The following is a 22,969-nucleotide window of genomic DNA, read 5'->3' on the forward strand; positions in this document are numbered from 1 at the left end:
AGGCTTTTTATTAATATATAAAAAAAGAAAAAAAAAATTAGGTAACGTAATTTTTTTTTTTTCGTTGAGACCAAATGTATTCCGTTTTTTTTTAGCACAATCCTTTTATTTATTTACATATTATCGTTTTTTTTTTTTTTTTTTTATGTCATTGATGTTTATTAAATTTAAACAAGATTTATTAAAAAATAATAGAGGAATCGAGGACCTGTTTAATGCAAATAAAATATTTAAAAAAAAAAAAACACAATATGTACATTTCCTGTATTGTTATGTATTTTGTAGGTTGTACATATCTTTAAAAAAAAAAAAAAAAAAAAATGATAGGTAAAATTAATTGAAATGCATATTATAAAAATTGGATAAATTTGTGTGAAAATTATTTAAAAATTGAACGGAAAAATCGTTAGTTTTTCATCATGGGTCAGTTAGAATTTTTCTACTTGTAAATAAAAATTAATTTAAACAATAATTGATAGAAAATAAATAGAAATTATATTGTCTGGATGAATGAATGTATAAATTTAAAAATAATAAAATACATTTTAGTGTTTTTTTAAAATAAAATTATCTGGTATACAATTAATTTTGAGCCTGTAAATACCATAAAGTGATATATAAAAAAAAAAAATATATATATGTATAATTAAAAAAAAAAAAAACAAAGTAGAAATTGTTAAATTGGATATTCAATTTGTGTATGTGAGCAGATGATTTTATTTTTAAATTTGTGTCAATTTATTTTGTATGCAAATATTGACACGTAAATTTTCGATAATCAAATGAAATAAATAAATTACACTGTAAATAACATAGTTACCAAAAATAAGCGAAAAAAAAATAAATAAATTTCAAAAAATATATTTAAACATTTATGAATTTCATTTTATTAATGTTTTTTTTTTTTTTTACAATCAGGGAGCTTTAAAGAGAAAATTAAACAATTTTTTTTTTTTTTAATTTAATTTAATATTCAATTTATTATTAATTATTTTTTTTTATTTTTAATATTTACCTGTATCTTTATATCACACTGAGAGTTAATTAAAGATAAATTGGCTTTCGAGCTATGAATAAAATTTCTTGTCATCACAAAAACATTAACAAAATAAAAATTTGAAAAAAAAAAAAAAAGATATGATAGTCTTTGCAAAAAAAAAAAAATAAATCATAATAACATTTAAAGATAAAAATACATTTTTTATCTGTAGAAATCATTCGTCTAAATTTGTACCTATTTAAAAAAAAAAAAAAAATCTATATCAAGATAAAAATTTACATTTATTTAATATTAAGTATTTTTTTTTTATAATTAAATTTTCTCTTTCATTTCTTTTTTATCTATCAAAGAAAATGTTGGTTTTTCTTTTCAATCACACTTTCGTTGTTCATTTTTAAATTATTATTTTGTTAATATATTATTATTATTAATTAATTATTCACTCTGAGCACTCACAATTTTATATTATATATTTACACTTTGGAAAAAGATGAATTTCGAAATTCAATATATATTATTTAATTTGTCTGTTAATTGTTTTTTTTTTTAATAAACTAATTATGTTATTTTTTTAATAATTCACTTCGTAGACAGTTGCTTTTTTATCACCAGATCCAGTAACAATGTATTTGTCGTCTGTTGAAACATCACAACTAAGCACCGACGATGATTCTTTCGACTAGAAAAAAACATAAATCAACAATTAATTAATTAATTCTTGTATAATAATATCCAAAAAATAATACCTGAAATATTGAAGCACCGTATGGTGTACGCCACGCATTGAGAAGATTATCTTTTCCAGTTGAAACAAACCATTTGCCACAACTTGCAAATTTCAATGACAATACACATGATTCATGTAAATGTAGTTCATATTTATCTGGTTTAGTTGCATGTAATACCTTAAAAAAATAATAATATAATAATAAAAACAAATAAATATATATTTAAATGTTAAATAAATATAAATATAAATTACCTCAACATATGAATTTTCCATACCAACAGCAAGCCATTCACCAGTTGGACAATAACCAAGTGAAAAAATTTGTGATGAAAAATCATGTTGTTGTAATTGTCTACCCTCTCTTAAATCCCATGATCTAATTGTATTATCTAAACCACCAGTCCATAATTTTGATCCATCAGCAGATATATCAATACATGATGCACCATCAGTATGTCCTTGAAATTGTCGTACAAGTGATTGATTATGTAAATCCCATACAGCAATATTACCATCACTACAACAACTAAAACAAACTTTTGAATCTGGTGATATTGCTAATGCATAACATGCTGGTGCTGATGATGTTAATTCAGCTTTAATACGTGGTGTTGGACTTGCTAAATCCCATATACTTAATTGACTTGCTTCACCACCAACAATTAATGTTCTACCATCTGGTAATAATTTAACTGAACGTATATAATTATCACGTTGTAAACAATCAAGTTGTGATACTGGTTTATTATTATTATTTGATGATGATGATGATGATGAAGATGATGATGATGATGATTGTCCAATATCCCATACTTTAACACAACCTTTACCACCAGTATATACATATTTTGTTGGATTTGATATTGTTACTGCACAAACAACTTCACCATGATTTAATGTATTTATTTGACGTGCATGACGTGGTATACCTGGACCAACAAGTGCATCTGTTGGAAATGGTACTGGTTCAAGTTGTCCCTCACCATTTGTATGAAATGAATATGCACTAAAAATATATACAAAAATTAATCAATTTATTAGTTTTTATTTGGAAAAAATTTATTTTATTATACTTACGGTTTTCCACCGGTAATGTTGTTTAATCCATTGGTAGATGGTACCCTTAAATGTCCATCAAAACCCAACTATAAAAATAAAAAACCAATATGTAATTATATTATTATTAAAAAATAATTATAATTTATTTACCAATGATGCACGTGAATATGGTAAATTGTTGTATGACGATGGTGATTGTGGTGGTTCATTGGCGCGGGAGGGCAAGCCCTGATATCCCTGTGGCGGTGTTTGCTGTGACGATGGCAGATGATAAACCCGGGAGCCCAAGGCACCATGAATTGATGCCATAGTTGGAGTACAACTGCGCGATCCCCTCGCTGCTGCCACAGGCGTACCCGGTTTGTCTATCTATATATTTAATAAAAACAATTAATTTAGTATAAAAAAAAATATATAAATTTACTTTCAACATGACAATTTATTTATAAAATTATTTATCATTTAGAAAATAAACTATTTTTGATAATTTAATTTGATAATTTAATTGCATGTTGTTGGTTTTTTTGTGACTTGCTTAACGCAAGATCTTACATCTTTACTTTTCAGTGAGGGTGTGCTACGTGCTGATGAACTTCCACTTCTTGATGGTGGTCTATCTTTGATTATTGTTGATGTTGTTGTTGTTGTTATACCACCGACAATTGTTGAACCAGTTGTTTGATTAACTAATTTATCAAGTGTACCATTTTCACGATGATCCAAATGATCACCATTTGCATGAGGTGATGATATTTCCTTTAGAAAAAAAAACAAATAAATCCTTAATAAAAATTATAAAAACATGATAAAAAAAAAAAATAGAAGAAAAAAACATTAATAATTACCTCATTTGCAACATCAACAACGAGATCTTGATCACTTTTTTCTCCATCACTATCCTGTAGAAAAAAAAAAAATATAAATAAAATAAATGTATGTTATTTTGATAATCAAAACATGATAATTTTACTCACGATATAATTATTAATTTTATTATACATTTAAAATAGTTTAGTTATACATATAACAAGTAACTCAATTTATTACATGAGGCAAGTATAATCCCCTCTTATAATATGCATTAATGTTATTCACATTTGCCAATGAATAGCCACGTAAAACGCGTGCGTGAATATGTAACATTTAACAAGTGAAGATGATAAAGGGGTGGAGATGATGACGACGAAAATTGGGAGTATATTTAGGGGCTAGATAAATAAAGATAGAAATAGTAATAGATATTTTCAATGTGGTGGTGATGATGATGATGCTAGTAGTAGTAGATACATAAAACCACCTGTGCAATAGAAACGATTTTGCGGTCAAAATAAATAAAAATTTTCTATGAGAAAGAGAGAGATAAAAAGCATTGAAAATCAACCCCTATTACTACAACTACCCACCTATATATTGACTACCCCATTTAACCCTGAAAATGTCATCCAAATCTGTGCTCAAAAATCATCCAATAAAATTAAATTCAATTCAACTGGTTTCAATTAATTAAACCACTATTTTTTTTCATTTATTTTATTTATTTTAAATAAAAAAAAAATTATAATATTTATCAATGAATTTTAATTAGTTTTTTTTTTTTTTATTTATTTTATTTTATTTGCATTTATGGATTCGAATATTTACTTTTGATATGATGATGAATTTATAATATTTTTTTTTGAATTAAGGTAATTTAATTTATGGAAGTTTTAATAATGATAATAAAAATGTGGCAATTATTTGATATAAAAGATTAGATAATGATTATTATTGTTATTATTATTGGAATGAATTATTGTCATGGTAGAATGAACTTGAGTAAATAGAGGCCACTCGAATGTGGTAGTATTGATTTCAGTATATAGTATTATAGACGAGGGTGATGAGGGTTTGGTTTTGTCAAGTTAAAATGAGAGAGAATAAGGGGCAAATAAAAAATATAATAATAAGAGAGGCTAAAAGGTGACAGAAGACAAGTTGGAAAAAAAAAAATTATGAATATAATAATAACAAATGGGGAGAAAAAAAAAATGAAAATGATGAGATGAGGGAAGTGAGTTACAAATTTTGAGGGTGTATATTTTAGACGTACGAACGTAGTTTGGTTTACAGTGTATATATAAAAATGATAATAATATTTTAGAGACCTTTAAACATGACCACTCTACCATTAAATATGATGCACAAGTCTGACCACAAATTACTATATCTACTCTTAAAATTTTTAACACGTAAAGCATTTTTATTTTTCGAATTAAATTTATTAACTTTTGAAAATTTAAATCATCATGTTGTTTTATAAATGTTATCATATATCAATTACATCATCAAGTTGTGATGATATAATGATAATGATCATGAGGATCCAACAAACGTACATAATTATATTTTATTTTTAATTAAGGGATGATTTGAAAAAGCTAGAAAGATTAAGACAAAATAATAATTGAACAGGTTTTATGATAAAAAGGGTGTGAATTTGATTTTGTTTATTTTTATATAACTTTACGTATTTATTATTGGGTTTTTATGTTATAATTAATTATAAATTTTTTAAATGATAAAAAAAGTATATCCATAGAGTTGAATTTTTCTTACATTGATTCTACAAATTAGGAGCTTTTAATATTAATTTTTTTTCATGTTTAAAATAGCTAAAATAACGTAATGCCACATGAAGTTGTTGATGGGTTTTTTTTTGAAATTTTTATTTCAATATTTTTTAGTGGTTAGTCCCTTTTGTTAGTAAGACAATGATATGTATGATGTATTTGTTATTGTGTATTTAATGTTGATGTTTATCTCTGGACAAATGAGTAAAATGTCAGATTGACTTTGATGAAAAATTGACGAAACAAGTATTGGTACAATGCACTGTGTCATCAGACATCAAGCAAAACCTCACTTGCACCACATGCAATTTTATATATAGGAAAATTAAAAAAAATATTAAAACACAAATCTATTGCTCCTGTGACATGTCAAGTTAACATATTGCAATATCTATATTACTTGATAAACACCTTTCAATAAATAAATAAATATTTATAAAATAATTAAATTAAAGTCGTTGAATCAAAGTGAATAATTCATAAACACTTTTCTTCTTTAATCAAGTATATATTAATTTCTAAAAAATATAATATCTTGTATTTATATAACTATTAATTTCCTCTGAGCTTTAATGGCAACATATTGGTTCTAGATCTCGCTCCAAGTCCAGCAAGCACAAGCGATTGTAATAAATTATAGAGAAAATGACAGACAGTGTGTGTGTCTGAGAGAAAGAGAAAGAGAGAAAGAGATCAACCAGGATTCAATCAGTACATGTAGCCAAAATTTACAAGGGATTTTGGTTGGATACAAAAGGAGCTTGTTGCTATAAACTACACCATCAAAATTGACCTTAATCTAATTAATTAATTTTAAATTCTTATCATTTAAATATAACATATATTTTAATGTTTTTTTCCAAGATGAAATAATGTTATTTTAATTAATCCCAATGGTGTTATGAGCTTGCAAGTATGCCACCAAGATGAGATGAGAATTGTAGATATATACAAAAAAAAAGAAGATGGATCAAGAAGGAAAATAAAATAAATAAATAAAATTCTTTGTAGAAAAAGAGGATGGCTATGATGACAAAACATTCGCTGTGAGTTTTCCAGAGTTATTATGGAAGTGGAAAAGAGGAGGAATTGGGAGGAACACAGTGTGGAAGGGCAGAGGGTATTGCAGTCAGAGAATATAGAAAAAAAAATAAAAAGTATAAGGGTTGGTATTGTTGTAGTGAGACAAGGACAACACAAGGGAATTGTAAAAATAAATAAAAAAAAATCAGTTGCTGGCAAGGGAAGGAATGACAATGAAAAAGAGGTGAAAAAATAAAAAAATTAGAAGGAGGAGCAACTGAGGCTGGAGGTTTATATCCATCATTTTGTATTTCTCACAGACATAAAAATCTATACTATCCCTACCTATAACTGTCTCTTTTTTTATTTATTTATTTAATTTTTTTTTTTTTTTCTACCCTCCCAATCTCTTGCATCACCACCCTCACACTATTTTTATCATTGCACTTTTAATCCTTGACGTATGAAAAATATGAAATATATAAAAGAAAAATTCATTAATATTTATTAACAAATTTTTTAATCAATTGGTATTTAAATTTCTGTTTATATTTTGAGCTAAATGAAATTATGTAAATTTTCGATCAAAAACGAAACAAAGAATTTCTAATTAAATTTATATAATTTTTTTTTATGTGAATTTACTTTTTTTTTTGATTATTCCATCTCATTTATTTTTATCATTTTTCAACGAAACAGGTAAATGTATATATAAAAAAAATACAACAACAAGAAAAGAAGAGTAAAAAAAAAAAAAATCTAATGCGGAGGGCAGAAGCAACGGCGTCCGACAGTGACGAGAAAAGGGGTGGGCCCACAAAATAAACTGAAACCACCCCAACTTTTATTTTATCCTCTTTCCACTTGGGTTTTATTATGATTTTTTTATATTTCTTTTTTACCTCGGCAGCTCGGCCAAATAAATTACACCGCCTCGTGACGCGAAAAAAAAATAAACAGAAAAAAAGCTCGACTAGTAGCGTGAGTGAACGGCTTCAAGAGGAAAATAAAGATAGAAAAATATAAAATGAAAAAAAAAAAAAGAGGTAAATAAATAAAAGGGAATAAAAAGAAAAAAAAATTATAAAGGGGATGGAAGAGGATGACAGAAGAGAGATAAAGGACATATATAAAAAAATAAAAAAAATAAATAAATAAATAAAAAAGGGGGTATAAAAGAGGGAGAAGTAGATGCCGTGGTCCGGTTTAATTGGTTCGACGTGGTCAGATGAAAAATTCAACTCATCCTACAACAATTTTCATCTGCAGACAATTTTTTTTTATTTCCCTTATCCTACTGTTACATTTTTTATTTATTTTATAATTTTTTTTTCAACTATATTTCCCTTGATGTTATTGTTCTGGATATATAGATATATATATTTTATATCCACCCTTTATATATTGTCTTTGATAAAAATCATAGTTATAATGATGATAATAAAATAGCAAAAATGACAAAGTGAATATATTGATTTCTTTGACAAGCAATGCTGCTTTTTTTTTTTTTTTGCATTTGAAGGATCAAAAGATTTGAAAAAATACTAGCAAAACATTGTAGCATGAATCACCGTTGAGTATTTGAAATAAAAAAATGTCATTTATATATGAAATATCTTGGTGCTGGAAATTAAATATAAAAAGGAGCTTAATTTTACGCATTAATGCTTTTTTGATTTCGAGAATTTTATAAGATGCGTTTATTAAAAATTAATAAAACAATTAAATAGCTAATAACAAAAGGGACATGGATCCATAGAGATGAGCTTTATTTTTTTTTGGTTAATAAAAAAAAAATGCCAACAACAAAAGGGCCTGTCTTTGTGGACATGGGCCTTTTTTATTTTTCATATCTTGGACATAAGTCTTTTTGTCATATATTTTATTTTTTGCCATAAACACTTTGAATTTATGTTAAATGTCGATTAATTGAAATTTAAAAAAAAACTTGAAGCCTTCTATTGAATTAACAAAATGCAAAATTAATTGCAAATAATTTTAAACAACTTTAAATGATTATAAATAATTTTAAATAATTACAAATGATTGTAATGTTGAAATTACTTTAACTACTTTTTTTTTTTTTTTCTTTTTCAAATAAAATATAAAATTATTAACAATTAAATTCATGAGCAATTATTAAGTTATAATAATAATAAATTAAAATGAATTCTAAATATTTTAAATAACATTTATAATTTTTCAAACCGAGTTATTAATTTTATAATTATCTATTACCAAAGACATCTAAATAATCATAAAAAAATTTAACAACTTGAGTAATAATTAAACAATTTTGTCTTTGATAATTTAAATAAGTCAAAATCACTCGGTAAATAAACCCACTTAACTACCCCTAACATCACTGGTCAACCCCTCATTACAATTTCAAAGTAAAAAGAAAAAAAAAAAAACCGATAAATAAGTTTACTTTTATTTATCAATTTGTTAATATACATTTGAGAAAATTAAATGTACCAAAAAATAAAAAAATCGTAAAAATAAATGAATAAAATAAATTAAATAAAGAAGGATAAATAAATAAAAAAAAAAAAATGTCAAATGAAGATTGATGATGTACAAGGAGAATTTCAGTGTCGTCTGTTTAAAACTAAAATACGTAGGTTAACCAGCTTGAGAGGGTGAACGAGCAACCGACGACACGGTCTGCATGTCGTAACAGACGAAGACGAATAGAGTTCTAGCATTGAAGAAAACGACAACTAGAAAAAAAAAATATATAAAAAAAAAAAAAAAACACGAGGATAAAACACAGAAGAGAGAAAAGAAAAGACAAAAAAAAATTTTAAAAAAAAAATTAAATAACGTAGAAGAAAGAAAGAAAGATAGGTAGCAAAAAAAAAGATGAAAAAAAAAAACGATTGCACGAGAAAAATAATCCAATTTAGTTGGACGTCTACTGAACGTTCAAGGTGAAAAAGAGACTGCTAGACGTTGGAAGATTTGCCTTCCTGTTTTCACAGTTTTAATTACAACCAACGTAGAAGCCATTTGAGATGACAATAATAAAAAAAAAAAAATCTTACAAAAGTTGCATTTACTTGCCGCAGGCATCAGTCATCAAATACAATCACAATAACAATTAAATTTTTCATAAAATATTTTTAAAATCTCATCATAATTTTTATTTCTCTATCCACTTTGATATAATTATTTAAAAAAAAAAAAAACTTGATGAAGAGTTTATTTATATTATGAAATAAAATTTCGAATAAATAATTTTTGTTTTTATAATAATAATTTTGTTTATTAGTCATTTGATATTACACTATACTTACATGTCCTAATTTATCATCTTTTCGTCGTTTTGTATCGGGTTCAATATCAGGTGTACGTGTACGAAATTTATCTTGTGGTGATACTGAACGTCTCAATCTATCATCAGACATTGTTATTGATTTACGATCTTCTGGTGTTGCAACTGATGATGAACGATGTTGTTGTTGTTGCTGTTGTTGTTGTAAATCTGATGGTTTTAATAATGTTTGTGCTTGTACTGCTGCAACAACTGCTGCTGGATGTGGTGGTGGTGGTGCTAAATGTGGTGGTACTCCAGCAGCTGATGCTGCACCAGCAAAACCAAGTAAACTTGCTGGTGGAAGACCACCTACAACAGCACTATGTGGCAATTGTGTTGTTGCATGTAATTGATGCTAGAAAAAATATAAAATTCATAAATATATTTAAAGATTTTTTTTTTTTCATTAAAAATAGATAAATAATTTTTTTTTTCATTATTAAAATTAAATTATAAATACCAAAAGTTGTTGTAATCCTTGCTGCTGTTGTTGCTGAAAGATGAAAAACATTTGTAATTATTAAATAAATTAAAAATAATAAGAAAGAAAGAGAGATGTGAAAAAGAAAATATTTAAAATTGAAATACAAGTACCTGAAGGTTGTTAGAAAAAAAGACATACACCAGTGATGGTGATGATGATAGGAAGTGTCTGTGTGTGTAAACTGTAGGTGTATACATGCAAATACAAAGGATGAAAGGAAATAAAGACAAGGGTGGAATTTAAGGGTCATCATGCAGCACTTTTTGATGAAAACAAGAAATCTCATAGTTGTAAAGAAAAAAAAAATTCAAGTAATGTAAAAAGTATGAATGGATAAAATGTTAGATAAGGAAATATGATAAAAGAGATGAGGTTTTATTGAAAATCTTATGTAATGACAAACTCACCCCAATAATGGCATTGAGATCTGTTATCGTTAGCTGCTTGGCTCTTTCTACTGCATTTGCCACTTGCTGCTGATGCTGAAAGACAGCCTCTCATTATTTATTGTCATATACAATTTTATCCTTTTGGTTTTTAAATATTTATTATAATACTGTTGTAATATACTAACAAAAAGACCCATTACTGTTTATTTAAAAACAATTGGATTATAAAATTAATAACTCGGTTTGAAAAATTATAAATGTTATTTAAAATATTTAGAATTTATTTTAATTTATTATTATTATAACTTAATAATTGCTCATGAATTTAATTGTTAATAATTTTATATTTTATTTGAAAAAGAAAAAAAAAAAAAAAAAAGTAGTTAAAGTAATTTCAACATTACAATCATTTGTAATTATTTAAAATTATTTATAATCATTTAAAGTTGTTTAAAATTATTTGCAATTAATTTTGCATTTTGTTAATTCAATAGAAGGCTTCAAGTTTTTTTTTAAATTTCAATTAATCGACATTTAACATAAATTCAAAGTGTTTATGGCAAAAAATAAAATATATGACAAAAAGACTTATGTCCAAGATATGAAAAATAAAAAAGGCCCATGTCCACAAAGACAGGCCCTTTTGTTGTTGGCATTTTTTTTTTATTAACCAAAAAAAAAAGCTCATCTCTATGGATCCATGTCCCTTTTGTTATTAGCTATTTAATTGTTTTATTAATTTTTAATAAAAATTAAATTCTTCTCTTGAAATATTTTACAAATTTTTGCTGGTCAGGCCTTTTTGTTAGTGAGACAACAATACGACGATGTATATTATTCGATTATGTTATCTTTCAGTTGAATAAAATGGCTTACCTCTTGGGATAAAAAAGGTATCATCTGGGATATTATCACACTTAGTCGTTTTGCAATTTCAGTCTGAAAAAAAAAAAACCAAATTAATAAATGAATAAACCAAATATTCAGTTTTATAAATTTTAAATTCCAATGAAAATAAATTAACGAAAAAAAAAATGAATATTATATATACGTAAAACCTATTCTTTGAATAAAATATAAAATTTAAAAATCTAAAAAAAATTTCATATATCTCTCTTTACGCAATGTTAATAAAAATAAAATCGGTAAAATAAAAAAAAAAAAAAAAAACGAGTCGCAGAATGGACGTCCCTATAAACCCGCCCTCTTATCGCCCCCAGCCCCGTTTTAATTTCCCGGGATTCGAGTTCGACAGCTAGAAAAGATAAAAAAATCCAAAAAAAAAAAAAAACTCAAATAAAAGAAAAACATTGAACGAATGCTGCTCTTATAAAAAAAAAAAAAAATAAATAAATGTAATGAAATAAAAATAAACTAAAAAGAAAAAAAACTGCATTGAAGCTATTGAGTAAAAAAAAAAAAATAAATAATAATAACAAAATCATAAAAAAAAAAAAATTTCACCTATACGAACAAACACCCTGCGGAAAAAAAAATGGTTATTCCTTTTTTCGAATGTATGTTCGAAATGTACATGCAGCAAGCAATTCTCAGTTGGCATAAAGAAAAAAAAAATAAAATCAACAAAAAAAAAAAAAAATAAATAAATAAATAATAAATAAAATAAATAAAAACCCAAGTGGAATAGGTCGTCCAGGGTTTGAAAGGTTGAGTGAGAGACTAGTACAAGAAGCCTAGGTCACGTAAGGGTAGTAGTAGTAGTGGAAACGAAAAAATAAATTCCAAAAGAAAAAATACAAAATGGGTATATATTGCAAGTTGTTGGAGGGATGGTTGGTGAAAATAAAAATAAATAAAAAAGGCGATAGAAACGAGTAGGAGAGTTAAGGGTATGGTGGCATTGAGATTAGCAACGGGTGAAAAAAATCGATGTCATCGCTTCCCCTGACACCATCAGGCTAGAGAAGCGTCGTGACGAAAAAATAAAATATACGTATATATTGAGCCAAATAAAACAACGCGAGTACATGCACGCTTTCCGCGTAGCTAGTCGTATAAAAGAAATGAAAAAAAAAAAAGGGTGAGGAGAGAAAGACAGAGAGGAAGAGAGGGAGAGACTAAAAAAGGTACATGAGAATTGAGAGTTGGATAAAAAATATATATATCTATGATAGATGTAGAGGGTGGAAGTGGAAAAAACAGGCGGGAAAAAAGATTCAAAAAAAAATGTTTCTCATACTCTTCATCCCTTGTACGTTTGTCGATAGAACGAAGAGAATAACAGGGGGTAAAATGAGGGGGTAAAGGTGGGTGAGCTTTAGATGGATGGACGTGTGTACATGTATATACAAAAGTCGATCAAATAAAAATATAAAAGACATAATAAAAAAAAATTAATAAAAATATGATGGTGGGTGTATGAGTTTTGAAAAGAGAAAATGTTGATGAAAAAAGAAGAAAAAAAATATTGGAATGAGCTAGTGTGTATATATGTATAAAAGGGTATACGCTGAAAATTGAGAAAAAAAAAAAAAAATAATAAATAAAAGTTGTGTGAGATTATGTCAGGCAAGATATGAGTTATATGCAATTGGTCAGGTTTCTGAAAAAACACATTTTTGTTGAATGTCAACTTTTGTATATAAATTATTATTATTATTTTTCAAGAGTATAAATATACAAAATAATAAATACATCTAGACTTTTATATGGTGAATTGTATACATTGAGCGTGTGTGTGTGGGGGTGGGTGAGGGTGAAAGAGGTGAGCTTTTGTGTAGCGAAAGAATATAAAAATGGTCAAGGGAAATGTGGAAAAAAATATAATATATATATATGGATATACAAATGAAAATGTAATATAAAGTTATTTGGAAAAATGAGTTTGTCGAATGTCATTATGGTGATTGGTATGAGTATATATATGTATGTGGTTCTTGAATTGCAAAAATTGGATTTGGGAAGAAATATAAAAAAAAAAAATAAAGATGATAAAATGTAATGGTTATAAATATAATAAAGACAAGAAGAAAAAAAAAAAAAATAAGAAATTGGATACAGTTGGTTAGTTGTATATATACTGGAGGGGATAATAAGGAGGGTTGGTGTTAAAGAATAAAAAATTTCAATAGGCATTGGGGGTGAGAAAGATTTTTGTCGATAAAATTGGCTTCAGAGTTTATGCTATTAGACGAAAATTAAACTTTATTTTACACTAGCTATATAGCTTTGTTAATAATTTTTTTTATAAATATGTTTAATGAAATTATGATAAAGCCAAAAAAAAATCAAGAGCTTTATAAAAAAGCTCGTTTTAGAAAGATAAAAAAGTATATCTCCAAATTTATTTTTACCACAATATTTTTTGCATTTTTAATTGTTTTTTATTTCGTTTTTTTTAAACAACAAAATAAAATTAAAGTTAAATAAACATATGTAACTATTGACAATGGTAAACAGGCGTATCTCCATGGACTTGTGCTTTTTTTTTTTTTTTTAGTTTTAATTTTTTTGATATATTTAAAGGTGTGAAAAAAGTCGTATGTCAAATGGACAATTTTTATCTTTACTTTTAATTATCCTGGAGATACGCCTATTTACTATTAACACATGTGACATACGCCTTTTAATTATTAGCAAAATTTAAGCAACTAAAAACCTTACAAATGTCATAGACAAATCATTTGTCAAATAAATTTTTCACCATATGTTTTGTTTATCTTTCAAAAAAGAAAATAATAAAAAAAAAAAATTTCGAAAATGCGGCACTTGTGCTTTTTAACTTTTCATATATATTGAGTAAATTTAAAAATAAAAATAATAATAAATCATTTCTAAATCTATATATATTTATATATTTTAATTATTCATATAAAAAAAAAAATCAACATTTAAAATGATATATAATTTAAGCCAGCTTATAAACTATATAAAAATTAAAAACAACAAAGTAGATTGTGAGTTTATTTAAAACGACCTTGAGATGGAGATTGAAAATGAGGTTAAATAGGTATAGAAAGTTGATAAAAGAGCAAGAAAGATAAATTGATAAAATAGAAAAAGATAAAACATGATAGAGTGAGTTTAATGTTGAACGACCAACCCCTAGTTTAGCAATCTTCTCGAGAAGTATCACCCCAATTCGAACAAGACAACCTCTATGTACACACAAATACACATACATACAGATATTTACTTTAGTGTCTGTGATGCCCTCGTCTATTTACCCTCAAACTTAAAACAATTTTATATCGCTCCCTTATATATACATGTATTCACAACATGAATATACAACTCAACACTCTTATGTACAATTTTTTATGTATAAATTTATATGTATATACGAACAATTTCCTCACTCAATCAGGATACATATATATGCCTTGATGAGAAAGAGTAGATCCAACATTCATTAGCATTAGCGGCCAATCATTTCTCACTCTATCGCGTATAGCAAGTTGTGGCTAAGAAAAAAAAAAAAGTAAAATGAAAAACGGAAATAAGGGTGAAATTGTTCACCATTTTACTAATGGGGTGTGAGAAGGTTTTAAACAGTAGCTCACCCTTACTACAAAAACCACATGCCTTTTATATTTTATGTACTTGGAGATTCATTTAATCCAGTAGAAATAGTCTATCACGATCAGACAATTAAAATTAAATAAATATATTTAAACTATTATTTAAAAAATATAAAAAATAAAATTTTTAATTTTTTTTTTTTACTTGTTTTTTGAAATGGATTTCAATGATCAATTTAATATTTTTTTAATTGTTATTAACATTTATAATTATATTTATTTTTTAAATACATTTATGTAAATTTTTTTTTCTTATCAAATTGTTTTGTTGCTTCTTCATTTTTCACTTGCATGAATTTACAATAACACACCTTTTTTTTTGTACTTGTTGTATTTTTTTCTTTTTCTTTCAATAAAAATAATGTGAATTCAAAATCTGCACAGTAAAATCTTTGCGTATGCTTTTTTTTTTTTTTCCACTTTGTCTCTCTTTTGAATGTATATATTTTCTTTTTTTTATTTGTTTATTTTTATTATTATCTTTTTGTTTTTCTTTGCAGTATTCAATCCTCCCCAACAAACTTGCTGTATATATAAATTTTTTTTTTTTTTTTATGTTACTCAACATTTGCTTGAACCACGAACATCTCAGTGATTCAGCCTTTTCATACTTTAATAGTGTATACCTCACAAGTTTTATCTTACTCATTTAACAACACCCCTCTCAATCCTCAACCCCCCTGAGGGCATCAATACACCACTTTACTGCGTCGCTACTCGACTAACTCGAATTTCTTGGCAATGTCCCAGTTTGGCCTCGGTGCTCTTTAAATAACCACATAAACCGCGCCTCTGTGGTTCAAACCTATACTATATACAACACATCGAATTTATTCGTAATAAATCCAAGCTTGAGTACTGTCTTTTCTTATTTTTTTTAAATTTATTTATTTCGTTTTTTCTACTTGCTATGTATAAATACGAATTTTCTTTTTTCAATTTTCTATGTTTTACTATTTATTTAACGACTACATATATATATAATACAGCAATAATGATATCAACAATTAGTATTACCACATTAGAGGTAAAAAAGCACAAGTGCCGCATTTTCGAAATGTTTTTTTTTTTAATTTTCTTTTTTGAAAGATAAACAAAACATATGGTGAAAAATTTATTTGACAAATGATTTGTCTATGACATTTGTAAGGTTTTTAGTTGCTTAAATTTTGCTAATAATTAAAAGGCGTATGTCACATGTGTTAATAGTAAATAGGCGTATCTCCAGGATAATTAAAAGTAAAGATAAAAATTGTCCATTTGACATACGACTTTTTTCACACCTTTAAATATATCAAAAAAATTAAAACTAAAAAAAAAAAAAAAAAGCACAAGTCCATGGAGATACGCCTGTTTACCATTGTCAATAGTTACATATGTTTATTTAACTTTAATTTTATTTTGTTGTTTAAAAAAAACGAAATAAAAAACAATTAAAAATGCAAAAAATATTGTGGTAAAAATAAATTTGGAGATATACTTTTTTATCTTTGATCGAGCTTTTTTTTTTTGTCCATGTATTTACATTTTTTTATCTACAATGTAAAGATATTTAAATCGTCATATTATTTAATTTGAATAAATAAAAAAAAAATTAAGTACAGAATAGAAAAAAAAATCATAAAATTGGTATATAATAATACAAATTTTGGAGCAAGGAGTTGATCGTTTTGTATTGTATTTTTTCTTTTGCACACGCACATATATACAAAGTTGAAATAATAAGGATAAATTAAAAAACCATAATAACAATAATAATAACAATAATAATGGATACATGTATATAGAGACCGCACGTGAAGGATATCGCCTTTGCGACGCTTCGTCGAATTTACGAGCAAGTTTACGCGCGATATATTTTACCGGTCCATTATTTTTTGCTTATATTATACATATGTATTATTATTATATATATATATATTTCTGTATCTTTTTATCCTCCTTCTTTTACCTCGATTTTTTATCCTGTTATATACTATGTAAAAGTTTCTGGCATCAACGGGATCGAACGCCCCCCACGAATTTTTTTTTTCCTTTATTTTCTTTTGAAAATAAAAAGAATAAATAAATATAAATAAATAAAAAAAAAGAAATCCCGACACATATTTTTCGAAGGGGCTTTTGTGCATACACCAGGATTCACCTTAAGACGAATATGTCTTTCTATACATATATTTATTCTCCCAACAATATTGTATTTTTTATTTTTTTTTTATTTTCGTACCTTCATTTTCAATACCCCGAGGAATTTATTGGCTTACAGATTTATTTTTTTATGTTTTTATATTTAAGAATGATAACATAAGATTATAATAATATTGTAAAGAAAATAAAAAGACAATTAATAATCAATTTACGTGAATATATAACATCAAAAATTACTCACCTGTTTGTGCATTTCAACATTCAAGCCATATGACATCTCATAGTACTGAAACAAAAAATTAAAAATCAAATAAATTAAATAAATATAATAAAACAATTTCTTTATTTCATTAATCATTAATCCCAAAACATGTTTTTATAAATTTTAAAATCTCCTCAAACTTTTTCATCATAACAAACAAACAAACAAAAAAAAAACTAAATCATTTCAATTACCCCAGTAAACTTTTAGCAATAACATCATCACATTCACCGATAAAAAAACAATTTAAAAAACATAATATAAATACCATAAACTCGTAAAAAAAAAATTCCATCTCATCAAACAATAAAACCCCAGTCATATAATACAAATCCATTTTCATTATCAAAAAAAAAAATCCATAAGAAAAAAAAAGGCTCATCAAGTAGTACAAACAAATAACAAACTTCCAGCTTTAAAAATTCAAATAAAAAAGTACTGAGCATATAAATAATTAAATGATAAAATAATTCACAAAAAAGAATAAATATATTTATCAAATTTAAAAACAATATGACAAAGAAAAATCATAAAAATAACAAGAGTAAAATTAAATTGCAAAGGAGATTTAAGGGTTAATAAGTAAAGCATAATATTCACATGTATCCACAATTGTAGAAAGCAAGATATATATTTTGTCTATTGATATATATACAATTGTGTATAGAGTATATAATATATATGTCTGCTATAAATGCATCAAGCAACAAAATATATATATGTAATAATACTTGCTGGTAGCTGACAAACCCTCGACATCTATTCCATCCCTCTAACCTCATTTCCTCTCTGTATTTATATATCATCTTTCTCTTTCTCACCCCTCAAATAACCAACCAACCAACCAACTATCCAACCATCTCCTACCTATCTCTATATACAACTAGATAACTCTCTCACTCTTCAATCTCTCTTTTATCCACACACAATCCTAGTCTACAATTTTCATCCCCCATTTCTCCCTTCAACCCCTTTAACATTTTCATCCCTCTTTTGCTATATCATGATTCTGTGTTTATTGTCTTTGTCTTTTTTATCTCTCCTCCCTTCGTTTACTTTAGAGATATCGATTACCAGCTCAACTCACTCTCTCCCTGAAACTACCCCTAACAGTTTGCCACAGCCACCCTCTCACTTTCTGTCTCGGTGTCGCATATCGGTGTAGCAGTTTACAGAAGGCAACCAAGAGGGGTCATTGAGCGCTTTTCATATATATATTTATCTATTTACAAATTGTATCTTTGTCTTTGTATATTTCAATGATTTAATAACCAAAAAATTTAACAACTAAAATTGCGGCTTTTTGTTTCTTAAAATTATTAAGAAATATTTTTTTTTTTTGGAAGATAAGCATGATTAATGACACACAAATTATCTTTATATATTTTTTCATGTATTTTGTAACATTATAGATAAGGTTGATGTGTATATTTTTTTTTCGTTAGAGCTGAGATTGTCAAGTTGATTTAGTGATTATTTGTCAATTATAAATTACGTGTTGTAATGATAATTGGTACACGTAATTGTTATAATATATCATCAAAATTTTCAAGGTAAATTAAAAAGCAAATAAAGCCACTTAATTTGTGTGTATATATAGCACAGACAAAAATTTAGTTTAACAAAAGTGGCTTTAGTAGAAATTTTAGTTGAAGAAAAAAAAATGAATTATAAATGTTTTTTTGTTGTTTTAATTTTACTGGTTTTTTTTCGTATTAATGATGGATTTAATGTTAATCTTGCAATTGAAACAATTAATTTTATTGGTAGTGTTATAACAATTTATCAAGGTGCAGAACAAAAATTAATTGGAACTAATACATTTGATTTGGTTGATAAAAACATAACTGAGCTATCAGAGACAATTGAAAATAGATTTGATAAGCTTACTTCACAAGTTAATAATATTGAAATTGAAATTGATAATTATTTTAGGACAAAAGAATTTGAACGTCAGTATGAAAAATTGTATTATAATATTGATAGAATTGATTTTTTATATAATGAAACTCAAATTTGGGCACAATATATGAGAGAAAACAAACCATGGGATATTAAAACAAAAACAAAACAAATGATATCACTTGATCGTGATTATCCACAAGCAGTTTTACATGAAATAAAAAGATTTTTTTTAAAATCAAATAAAAAAGATATACCAAGATTTTTAAATAATTATCGTAATTTATTATTACAAATTAAATGTGATGATAATTTAACACCACATCATCAATTATTTTCATTGTATAAACAAATTATTTATACAGAAGTTCAAGGTTTTGCTGCAATGGCATTTTCATACATGTGGGGAAGTAAAATCAATCATGTAATTTCTGAAATGAATGAAGCAAAAAATTTAAGAATTAAAAATATTAATGATTATACAAAATTATTTAGAAATAAAATTAAAAATACAAGAAATATTATTCGAAGATGTGATGTAAATCATCGTGATAATAAAAGCATAACAGGTAAGTTATTAAAATCAATTTAATAATTTTATATAATTTAATTTATTGTTGTTTGTTTAAGGTCATAAAACATATGTAACATTAAATAATATTTTTTATACAATTGCACTTGATCTTGATCAATTTAAGCCTTATGATACATTAACAAAAAATAAAATACCAAGTGTATTTAAGCTATGTCAATTGCATGATGATTGTGATGATGATAATCATGATTATGATAAAACTTGTCCTGGTTGGATAACAAATTGTCAAAATGCAAGATCAATTGAGTATTGTCAACGAGTAAGTTAATTAATTTCCTTATATAAAAAGGACAAACATCATTGGTCTTCCGGACATTTGATTGGTCATTGTTTTTCTATCACTTACTCTCATATGAATTTCTTTCTGTTTGCCTTTTTCTATTATTTTTTTATTTATTTCGTTAGCAACAAAAAAACAAAAAAAAAAAAGAGTGAGTGAGACATAGTTTGTTTTTTTGTTGCTAACGAAATAAATCAAATAAACAAAGAGTGATCTTCGAAGGATTAAATCGGTAACATATACGAGCGCTTGATAGACCACGCGACACATAAAATGTTTATTGTTTATTATTGTTATAAACAAATGCATCAGTAGAAATCCACAAAAAAATATATTTTACTTCTTCAAAATGTCCTTTTTTATTTAATGGATTTTTCAGAAATACTGTGCAACAAATATTTATTGTAAAAAAAATTGTTTCAACTTTTAAAAAATTTTAACTTCATAATTTTCCACTGGTTTTTTTATTTTCAATATTTTTTTTTTACAATAAATATTTATTGCAAAGTATTTCTGAAATATCCATTAAATAAAGGACATTTTGAAGAAGTAAAATATTTTTTTTTGTGGATTTCTACTGATGCATTTTTTTATAACAATAATAAACAATAAACATTTTAGAAATTATGGATACAGCCAATGTGCTCGTATATATATGAAATTATTGAACCAAAAAAATTAAATTTATGTTGATATAGAATAAAACTGATCGATCAAGTACAAAAAATTATTATTGGATGAGAATTAAAAGCTTAAAAAAATCACGGATTGCATATACAAATTTTGGTGATATGAATTATCAATGTCAGCCATTTGAGCATCATTTGATGACTCGATTGGATCATTTGCCTTATAAAGTTAATAATTTACGTATTCCAGTTTATTGCAATTGCATAGATGATAGTATTCATACTGATAGCAATACAATTAGGGCTTTTAGTTTGTTGTGGTCTCAAACAAGTGATAAAATGTTGAGTATAAAATGTATATTATTAATTTTTTGTATTTAAAATATCATTTATTGGATGATTTTTTTGTTTGCAGGGTAGCAACTGGTGCAAGACTTGTTGCAAAAGATCGAATGATTCATATTCAACTTCGAGAAGGTAAACTTTTGCCATTTGGAGAAATTGATAAAGCAACTGAGAGATGGGTACCACTTCCAGTCTTTGAATATAGTCAGAATTTTCCTAGTGTAGCAATTGATTCAAATGGCAGACGATATTCATTGAATGAAAATATTGATTTTGTATCGATACATCATTTGTATGCGAGATCAATATGTCTACAAAAATTGACTTTTGACCAAGAGCATTTATTGACTGGTGTGAGATTTAATTATGAGTATCTTGGTGAAGGCTTGGAAGGACGTTTTAAACTTGAAGCAAAATATGTTGGTTTTAATTATCAACATGGTAACATGACAAGTGAAACAAAATACAAAGAACAATCATGCAAACAATTGTAATAAAAATATATAAATTATTATACTAACAAAACATTTGAATTATTATTGCGGTTAAATGTAATTATTAATTTTCAAATTTCAGACGTGAATTGATTTTAAATAATCCTGATGATCCACTTAAATTTGATACACATCCAAGTGATTCTAAGGAAAATCAGTTTATTAAAATTGGAGCAACAGACTTGACTAAGGATGCATCACAAACAACTATTCCATTTTTTGATATTTTAGAAATTTCACCTCAAATAAGTGTACCAATTACGGGGATTGAGCTATTTCACAAGGGACAATTTGATGGTACATCTGGTGGATATATTTCTTTAAAAGTTCATCCAGTGAATTTAACTATGTACATATGAATCCACCATTAGCTCTTGAAATTTCTATAACATTGGCAACGACAAAATAAAAGACTTATTTCTATCTGATGGGTGTTTTAAAATGTACGTTTATTAAAAGGTGTTTATCAAGTAATATAGATATTGCAATATGTTAACTTGACATGACACAGGAGCAATAGATTTGTGTTTTAATATTTTTTTTAATTTTCCTATATATAAAATTGCATGTGGTGCAAGTGAGGTTTTGCTTGATGCCTGATGACACAGTGCATTGTACCAATACTTGTTTCGTCAATTTTTCATCAAAGTCAATCTGACATTTTACTCATTTGTCCAGAGATAAACATCAACATTAAATACACAATAACAAATACATCATACATATCATTGTCTTACTAACAAAAGGGACTAACCACTAAAAAATATTGAAATAAAAATTTCAAAAAAAAACCCATCAACAACTTCATGTGGCATTACGTTATTTTAGCTATTTTAAACATGAAAAAAAATTAATATTAAAAGCTCCTAATTTGTAGAATCAATGTAAGAAAAATTCAACTCTATGGATATACTTTTTTTATCATTTAAAAAATTTATAATTAATTATAACATAAAAACCCAATAATAAATACGTAAAGTTATATAAAAATAAACAAAATCAAATTCACACCCTTTTTATCATAAAACCTGTTCAATTATTATTTTGTCTTAATCTTTCTAGCTTTTTCAAATCATCCCTTAATTAAAAATAAAATATAATTATGTACGTTTGTTGGGTCTCCATGATCATTATCATTATCATCACAACTTGATGGTGGCGGC

At 25.9% G+C, this 22,969-nt stretch overlaps 2 protein-coding genes across 2 annotated transcripts in view; one reads left to right on the forward strand and one right to left on the reverse strand.

Annotated features, from left to right (window-relative positions):
* Positions 1–1,501: 1,501 nt before the first annotated feature.
* The window catches only part of LOC122847635 (protein groucho-like), a 31,839-nt gene continuing 10,371 nt past the window's right edge, over positions 1,502–22,969 (reverse strand). The window contains exons 4-15 of the mRNA XM_044145433.1: positions 17,541–17,585; positions 11,490–11,552; positions 10,632–10,706; positions 10,201–10,233; positions 9,721–10,095; positions 3,635–3,688; positions 3,342–3,545; positions 2,940–3,158; positions 2,808–2,875; positions 1,983–2,736; positions 1,747–1,905; positions 1,502–1,679 (exon numbers count right to left, since the gene is read on the reverse strand). Of these exons, the coding sequence (XP_044001368.1) occupies positions 1,572–1,679; positions 1,747–1,905; positions 1,983–2,736; positions 2,808–2,875; positions 2,940–3,158; positions 3,342–3,545; positions 3,635–3,688; positions 9,721–10,095; positions 10,201–10,233; positions 10,632–10,706; positions 11,490–11,552; positions 17,541–17,585 (2,157 nt within the window). The 3' untranslated portion in view covers positions 1,502–1,571. The remainder of the gene's footprint in view (positions 1,680–1,746; positions 1,906–1,982; positions 2,737–2,807; positions 2,876–2,939; positions 3,159–3,341; positions 3,546–3,634; positions 3,689–9,720; positions 10,096–10,200; positions 10,234–10,631; positions 10,707–11,489; positions 11,553–17,540; positions 17,586–22,969) is intronic.
* LOC122847636 lies at positions 15,915–22,954 on the forward strand. The gene is made up of 4 exons (XM_044145434.1): positions 15,915–16,009; positions 21,037–21,308; positions 21,383–21,802; positions 21,889–22,954. Exons 2-4 carry the CDS (start codon positions 21,076–21,078, stop codon positions 22,163–22,165), a joined length of 930 nt encoding a protein of 309 aa, XP_044001369.1. The 5' UTR covers positions 15,915–16,009; positions 21,037–21,075; the 3' UTR covers positions 22,166–22,954.

Source organism: Aphidius gifuensis, linkage group LG1 (assembly GCF_014905175.1).
Source record: "Aphidius gifuensis isolate YNYX2018 linkage group LG1, ASM1490517v1, whole genome shotgun sequence".
NCBI classification, from domain to species: Eukaryota; Metazoa; Arthropoda; class Insecta; order Hymenoptera; family Braconidae; genus Aphidius; species Aphidius gifuensis.